Genomic DNA, 8,600 nt, shown 5'->3' with positions numbered 1-8,600 from the left:
TCAGGACCTGTGGATGGGGAAGGTATCAGGACCTGGGGATGAGGAAGGTATCAGGACCTGCCAGGGATGAGAAGGTATCAGGACACAAGGGATGGGAGAAGGTATCTCGGGCCACAGATGAGGGAAGAGTATCAGGGCCTAGGAAAGTATCAGGGCCTGTAGATGAGGAAAGAGTATCCAGGACCTGAGGATGAGGAAGGTATCGGACCTGGAAGGTATCAGAGACCTGGGGATGAGGAAGGTATCCAGGACACAAGGGATGAGGAAGGTATCAGGACCTGTGGATGGGAAGGTATCAGGACCTGGGGATGAGGAAGGTATCAGGACCTGGGGATGAGGGAAGGTGATATCAGGACCTGGGGAAGGTATCCCAGGACCTGGATGAGGAAGGTATCAGGACCTGGGGATGAGGATGGTATCAGGACCTGGGGAAGGTATCGGGACCTGGGGATGAGGAAGGTATCAGGACTGTGGATGAGGAAGGTATCAGGACCTGTGGTGGGAAGGTATCAGGACCTGGGGATGAGGAAGGTATCCAGGACCTGGGGATGAGGAAGGTATCAGGACCTGGGGATGGGGAAGGTATCAGGACCTGGGGATGAGGAAGGTATCAGGACCTGTGGATTAAGGGGAAGGTATCGGGACCTGTAAGGGATGAGGGAAGGTATGGGACATAATGGATGAGGAAGGTGTCGGGTCACCAGGGATGAGGAAAGGTATCAGGACTAGGGGATGAGGAAGGTATCAGGACCTGTGGATGGGGAAGGTATCAGGTCCTGGGGATGAGAAAGGTATCGGGACCTGTGGATGGGGAAGGTATTATCGGGACCTGGGGATGAGGGAAGGTATCAGGACCTGTGGATGGGGAAGGTATCAAGACCTGGGGATGAGGGGAAGGTATCAGGACCTGGAGATGGGGAGGTATCAGGACCTATGGAGATGGGGAAGGTATCAGGACCTGTGGATGAGGAAGGTATCAGGACCTGTGGATTGGGAAGGTATCAGGACCTGGGGATGAGGAAGGTATCAAGGACCTGTGGATGGGGAAGGTATCAGGACCTGGGGATGAGGAAGGTATCAGGATCTAGGGATGGGGGAGGTATCCAAGACACAGGGGATGGGGAAGGTATCCAGGACCTGGAGATGGGGAGAAGGTATCCGGGACCTGGAGATGGGGAAGGTATCCGGGACCTGGGGATGAGGAAGGTATCAGGACCTGTGGATGGGGAAGGTATCAGGACCTGGAGATGGGGAAGGTATTATCAGGACATGGGGATGAGGAAGATATCAGGACCTGTGGATGGGGAAGGTATGAGGAGGACCTGGAGATGGGGAAGGTGTATCAGGACCTGGGGATGAGGGAAGGTATCCAGGACCTGTGGATGAGGAAGGTATCCAGGACCTGTGGATGGGGAAGGTATCAGGACCTGGGGATGAGGAAGGTATCAGGACCTGTGGATGGGAAAGGTATCAGGACCTGGGGATGAGGAAGGTATCGGGACCTGGGGATGGGAAGGTATCCCGGGACCTGTGGATGGGGAAGGTATCAGGACCTGGAGATGGGGAAGGTATCAGGACCTGGGGATGAGGAAGGTATCAGGACCTGTGGATGGGGAAGGTATCAGGACCTGGAGATGGGGAAGGTAGCTATCAGGACCTGGGGATGAGAAGGTATCCAGGACTGTGGATGGGGAAGGTATCAGGACCTGGAGATGGGGAAGGTATCAGGACCTGTGGATGAGGTAATCCCAGGACCTGGGGATGAGGGAAGGTAGGGACCTGTGGATGAGGAGGTATCAGGACCTGTGGATGGGAGAAGGTATCAGGACCTGGGGATGAGGAAGGTATCAGGACCTGTGTGGATGGGGAGGTATCAGGACCTAGCAGGGGATGAGGAAGGTATCAGGACCTGGGGATGAGGTATCAGGACCTGTGGATTAGGGAAGTGTCAGGACCTGTGGATGAGGGAAGGTATCAGGACCTGTGGATGGGAAGGTATCCAGGACCTGTGGATGAGGAAGGTATCAGGACCTGGGAAGGTATCAGGACCTGGGAGATGGGGGAAGGTATCAGGACCTGGGGATGAGAAAGGTATCAGGACCTGTGGATGAGGAAGGTATGGGACCTGTGGATGGGGAAGGTATCAGGACCTGGGGATGAGGAAGGTATCAGGACCTGGGGATGAGGAAGGTATCGGGACCTGGGGATGGGGAAGGTATTATCAAGACCTGGGGATGGGAAGGTATCAAGACCTGGGGATGGGAAGGTATCAGGACCTGGGGATGGGGGAAGGTATCAAGACCTGGGGATGGGAAGGTATCAGGACCTGGGGATGGGGAAGGTATCAAGACCTGGGGATGGGGAAGGTATCAAAGACCTGGGGATGGGGGAAGGTATCAGGACCTGGAGATGGGAAGGTATCAGGACCTGGAGATGGGGAAGGTATCAGGACCTGGGGATGAGGGAAGGTATCAGGACCTGTGGATGAGGGAAGGTATGGGACCTGGGGATGGGGGAGAGTATCAGGACCTGGGGATGAGGAAGGTATCAGGACCTGGGGATGGGGAAGGTATCCAGGACCTGGGGATGAGGAAGGAGTATCGGGACCTGGGATGAGGAAGGTATCAGGATCTGGGGATGAGAAGGTGGCAGGACCTGTGGATGGGGAAGGTATCAGGACCTGTGGATGGGGGAAGGTATCCCGGGACCTGTGGATGAGGAAGGTATCAGGACCTGAGGGATGAAGAAGGTATCAGGACCTGGGGATGAGGAAGGTATGGGACCTGGGGATGAGGAGGTGGGACCTGGGGATGGGGAAGGTGCTCCAGGACCTGGGGATGAGGAAGGTATCAGGACCTGGGGATGAGGGAAGGTATCAGGATCTGGGGATGAGGGAAGGTATCAGGACCTGTGGATGGGGAAGGTATCAGGACCTGTGGATGGGGAAGGTATCAGGACCTGGGGATGAGGAAGGTATCGGGACCTGGGGATGAGGAAGGTATCAGGACCTGGGGATGAGGGAAGGTATCAGGACCTGGGGATGGGGAAGGTATCCCGGGACCTGTGGATGGGAAGGTATCAAGACCTGGGGATGAGGAAGGGTATCCAGGACCTGGGGATGAGGAAGGTATCAGGACCTGGGGATGGGGAGAGGTATCAGAGGCCTGGGGATGAGGGAAGGTATCAGGACCTGGGGATGAGGGAAGGTATCAGGACCTGGGGATGAGGAAGGTATCGGGACCTGGGGATGAGGAAGGTATCAGGACCTGTGGATGGGGGAAGGTATCAGGACCTGGAGATGGGGAGGAAGGTATCAGGAGCCTGGGGATGAGGAAGGTATCCGGGACCTGGGGATGAGGAAGGTATCAGGACCTGGGGATTGAGGGAAGGTATCCAGGACACAGGGGATGGGGAAGGTATCAGGACATGTAGGGGATGAGGAAGGTATCAGGACCTGGAGATGGGAAGGTATCAGGACACTAGGGATGGGGAAGGTATCAGGACTTGGGGATGAGGAAGGTATCAGGACCTGGGGATGGGGAAGGTATCAGGACCTGGGGATGGGGAGGAGTATCCCAGGACCTGGGGATGAGGGAAGGTATCAGGACCTGGGGATGAGGAAGGTATCAGGACCTGGGGATGGGAAAGATATCAGGACCTGTGGATTAGGGAAGGTGTATCAGGACCTGGGGATGGGGGAAGGTATCAGGACCTGGGGATGAGGAAGGTATCAGGACCTGGGGATGGGGGAGGAAGGTATCAGGACCTGTGGATGAGGAAGGTATGGGACCTGGGGATGGGGGAAGGTATCCAGGACCTGTGGATGAGGGAAGGTATCGGGACCTGGGGGATGAGGAAGGTATCAGGACCTGGGGATGGGGAAGGTATCGGGACCTGGGGATGAGGGAGGCTATCAGGACAGCCTGGGGATGGGGAAGGTATCGGTTGATGGGGACGCGGGGTTGGGGGTGTCAGGACCTGAGGGATGGGGAAGAGTATCCAGGACACAGGGATGAGGAAGGTATCATGACCAGGGGATGAGGAAGTTATCAGGACCTGGGGATGGGGAAGGTATTATCCAGGACCTGGGGATGGGAAGGTATCAGGACAGGGGATGAGGAAGGTATCAGGACCTGGGGATGGGGAAGGTATCAGGACCTGGGGATGGGGAAGGTATCCCGGGACCTGGGGATGAGGGAAGGTATCAGGACCTGGGGATGGGGAAGGTATCGGGACACACCAGGGATGGGGGAGGTATCAGGACCTGGGGATGAGGGAAGGTATCCCAGGACATAGGGATGAGGAAGGTATCCGGGACCTGGGGTGGGGCTCAGGACCTGGGGATGGGAGGTATCGGGACCCACACCCAGATGAGGAAGGTATCAGGACCTGGGGATGAGGAAGGTATCAGGACCTGTGGATGGGGAAGGTATCAGGACCTTGTGGATGAGGAAGGTATCAGGACCTACTAGGGATGAGGGAAGGTATCCAGGACCTGTGGATGAGGAAGTATCAGGACCTGGAGATGGGGAAGGTATCAGGACCTGTGGATGAGGAGAAGGTATCAGGACCTGTGGATGGGGGAAGGTATCGGGACCTGGAGATGGGGAAGGTATCCAGGCCTGGAGATTGGGGAAGGTATCGGGACCACCAGGGGATGAGGGAAGGTATCCCGGGACACCTGTGGATGAGGAAGGTATCGGGACCTGGGGGAAGGTATCAGGACCTGTGGATGAGGAAGGTATCCAGGACCTGGGGAAGGTATCAGGACCTGTGGATGAGAAGGTATCAGGTCCTGGGGATGGGGAAGGTATCAGGACCTGTGGATGGGGAAGGTATCGGGACCTGGGGATGAGGAAGGTATCAGGGACCTGGGGAAGGTGTCAGGACCTGTGGATGAGGAAGGTATCAGGTCCTGGGGATGGGAAGGTATCAGGACCTGTGGATGGGAAGGTATCAGGACTGTGGATGAGGAAGGTATCAGGACCTGGGGAAGGTATCAGGACCTGTGGATGAGGTATCAGGTCCTGGGGATGGGGAAGGTATCAGGACCTGTGGATGGGGAAGGTATCGGGACCTGGGGATGAGGAAGGTATCAGGACCTGGGGAAGTATCAGGACCTGTGGATAGGGAAGGTATCAGGACTGAGGATGGGGAAGGTATCAGGACCTGTGGATGGGAAGGTATCCCAGGACCTGTGGATGAGGAAGGTATCAGGACCTGGGGAAGGTATCAGGACCTGTGGATGGGGAGAAGGTATCAGGGACTTACTTGGGGATGGGGGAAGGTATCCAGGACCTGTGGATGGGAAGGTATCAGGACCTTGGGGATGAGAATGTCAGGACCTGGAGATGGGGAAGGTATCAGGACCTGGGGATGAGGAAGATATCAGGACCTGTGGATGGGGAAGGTATCAGGACCTGTGGATGAGGAAAGGTATCAGGACCTGTGGATGAGGAAGGCTATCAGGGCCACAAGGATGAGGAAGGTATCAGGGACCTGGGAAGGTATCGGGACACAGGGGATGGGGAAGGTATCAGGACCTGGGGATGAGGAAGGTATCAGGACCTGCTTGAGGGAAGGTATCAAGACCTGGGGATGGGGAAGGGTATTATCAGGACCTGGGGATGAGGAAGGTATCAGGACCTGGGGATGGGGAAGGTATCCCAGGACCTGGGGATGAGGAAGGGTATCGGGACCTGGGGATGAGGAAGGTATCAGGACACTGTGGATGGGGAAGGTATCAGGACCTGTGGATGAGGAAGGTATCCCAGGACCTGTGGATGAGGGAAGGTATCAGGGCCTGGGGATGAGGAAGGTATCGCGGGACCTGGGGAAGGTATCAGGACACAGGGGATGGGGAAGGTATCCGGGACCTGGGGATGAGGGAAGGTGATTATCAGGACCTGGGGATGAGGAGGTATCAAGACCTGCTTAGGGATGGGGAGGTATCAGGACTAGGGATGAGGAGGTATCAGGACCTGGGGATGGGGAAGGTATCAGGACCTGGGGGATGAGGTATCAGGACCTGGGGATGAGGAAGGTATCAGGACCTGTGGATGGGAAGGTATCAGGACCTGGGGATGGGGAGAAGGTATCAGGACCTGGGGATGAGGAGTTCAGGACCTGGGGATGAGGAAGGTATCAGGACCTTGTGGATGGGGAAGGTATCAGGACCTGGAGATGGGAAGGTATGGAGACCTGGGGATGAGGAAGGTATCAGGACCTGGGGATGAGGAAGGTATCAGGACCTGTGGATGAGGAAGGTATCAGGACTTGGCGTTGAGGTCTCCGCCGGTATGCCGTCGCTGCCTTGTTATGGGGTCATCATGGTGCTGCCTGACGTACGACATCGTTCGGGATCTGATCACTGCATCGCCACCCAGCAATACATATCTTCTCTCCCTCAACATTAAATCCTTCAGGGCAACCAACTAACTTTATAAACTACTGAACGTGACTGCGTGTGTTTAACAGGTAACCTCTGCTGATGAAGGAAAATATAGTAATCTTGTTAGGGCATATTTTCTTGTGGAGACAGGGGCCATTCACTAAAAGTACTGAACAACAATGTGTTGGCAAGTTGCATGGAGCTTAAAAGGCAGATTACTCCCTTTTGCATAATGTTGTCGTATTTTTCTTGTTATAAAGTATTCACTAGTCTTTGATAGTGTTTTAAGTTCAAATTACAGTATCGTTCGTGTTGTGCGGTACGATAATGCGCGTGTGTGGTGGCAGCGTGGCCAGGGCTGGTGCAGCGTGATGGCTGTCAGACAGGGGCATGTTCCCGACCGCTCAGTGCGAGGCGTAATAGTGGTGTGTGATGTGGTGTGCTAATTAAAGCTTTAATAATGCTGGTGTAACTACCAGAGTGAAACCAGATTTGACTATAGTGTTAACCTTACAAGAGTGTGAGGTTTATTATAACAGTATAATGTGACTGAAATTTAAAGGAAAACCCGACATTGAACTTCCGGGAAAGGTGATGTAAAGTGCATAACAGAAAATTTGGTATATCTATATTGCAAATGTAGACATAAAATTTCTAATGAAGACATAACTCAAAGTATAAGACACGAGTAAGCCATAAACCATCATATGCAGCAGGTCATGTGCAAAGTCATGTTTGACGCTGTATTATCGTGTGCCTACAGACCTACTGCAGTATGGTTGTTCCCTTAATAATTGTTGTCACGATACAAACAAATCATAAACAGTTCGTCATTAATGACTGAGGGTAGTTGGCTGGCTGGTCTTACTGTGTATTAAGTACCACAGATATTCTCACGTGGGGGTATAGTAGAGGAGCTCAGGTGGTGGGGGCTTCACGCCGTCATACCAACAGTCAGACAGACAGACACTACTTCCCGCACCCTCTGACCTGTTATCTGTGACCTGGTGGGGGTGTTGCTGGTGGCTGTGATCGATTCTTGGAATGGTGGAGCACCGTGTCGCAGAGTGCTTGTCTAGATTTGATTTTTGTTGTCGGTGATGCGGAAGTTATTTTTTTATTGTGTACCTTCTCTACAGACATCATCGTCGTTGCGGTAATTAAATTTCTCCCGAACGTGGGCCATATCCTTCCGGCTTCAGTAAGCACATCCTTCCTTTGGCTATTGAACAGGTTTTTATTCCTTCATCATCCTGTCGGTCTTCTCCCTCCCCCACTACACAATCATCACCTGCCAGATCCATCATCACACACCTCTGGTACCTTCCATCAGAACGTTCCAGTAACCTCCCACTCCTTGGTACCTCACCCACCACCTCAGGACTCCTCCAGTACCTCACCCCTTCACCTCAGGACTCCTCCAGTACCTCACCTGCCACCTCAGGACTCCTCCAGTACCTCACCCGCCACCTCAGGACTCCTCCAGTACCTCACCGCCACCTCAGGACTCAGTACCTCACCCGCCACCTCAGGACTCCTCAGTACCTCACCCGCCACCTCAGGACTCCTCCAGTACCTCACCTGCCACCTCAGGACTCCTCCAGTACCTCTGCCACCTCAGGACTCCTCCAGTACCTCACCCCGCCACCTCCAGGACTCCTCCAGTACCTCACCCGCCACCTCAGGACTCCTCCAGTACCTCACCCCGCCACCTCAGGACTCCAGTCCTCACCCGCCACCTCCAGGACTCCTCCAGTACCTCACCCGCCACCTCAGGACTCCTCAGTACCTCACCCGCCACCTAGGACTCCTCCAGTACCTCACCTGCCACCTCAGGACTCCTCCAGTACCTCACCGCCACCTCAGGACTCCTCCAGTACCTCACCTCTCCCCCATCCTCTCAGACCCAAACCCCAGGACACTTCCATTATCATGTAGCATTCTGGGAAGACCAGCAAATCCGCCAGACGAGCACCACACACTCTTATACCCTTTGTGACCAGACCTCGTAGCACGCCAGCACCTCACCACCTTCACCACCACCCTCACCACCACCACACGTCCATCACCCAAACACCTTAGGACTCCCTCTACCCCACTACAGCTGCCAGGTTCCCGTTGCTGCTGCTGTCTCCTCTCAACCCTGCGGTCCGTCGCTTCCCATACCAGTCTCTTTCCCGCCATTCCTTTATCCTTCTTAACCCCCGCC

The 8,600-nt window shown here is 54.8% G+C and overlaps 1 protein-coding gene across 1 annotated transcript; it reads left to right on the top strand.

Annotated features, from left to right (window-relative positions):
* Window positions 1-162: 162 nt before the first annotated feature.
* LOC121858030 (early nodulin-75-like) lies at window positions 163-8,329 on the top strand. Its single transcript, XM_042354274.1, has 2 exons — window positions 163-268; window positions 7,836-8,329. Exons 1-2 carry the CDS (start codon window positions 163-165, stop codon window positions 8,327-8,329), a joined length of 600 nt encoding a protein of 199 aa, XP_042210208.1.
* Window positions 8,330-8,600: the final 271 nt, after the last annotated feature.

This window comes from Homarus americanus, unplaced genomic scaffold (genome assembly GCF_018991925.1).
Source record: "Homarus americanus isolate GMGI-L3 unplaced genomic scaffold, GMGI_Hamer_2.0 scaffold52786, whole genome shotgun sequence".
NCBI classification, from domain to species: Eukaryota; Metazoa; Arthropoda; class Malacostraca; order Decapoda; family Nephropidae; genus Homarus; species Homarus americanus.
The sequence above is the reverse complement of the archived record's forward strand: the minus strand, read 5'-3'. Positions and strand labels throughout refer to the sequence as shown.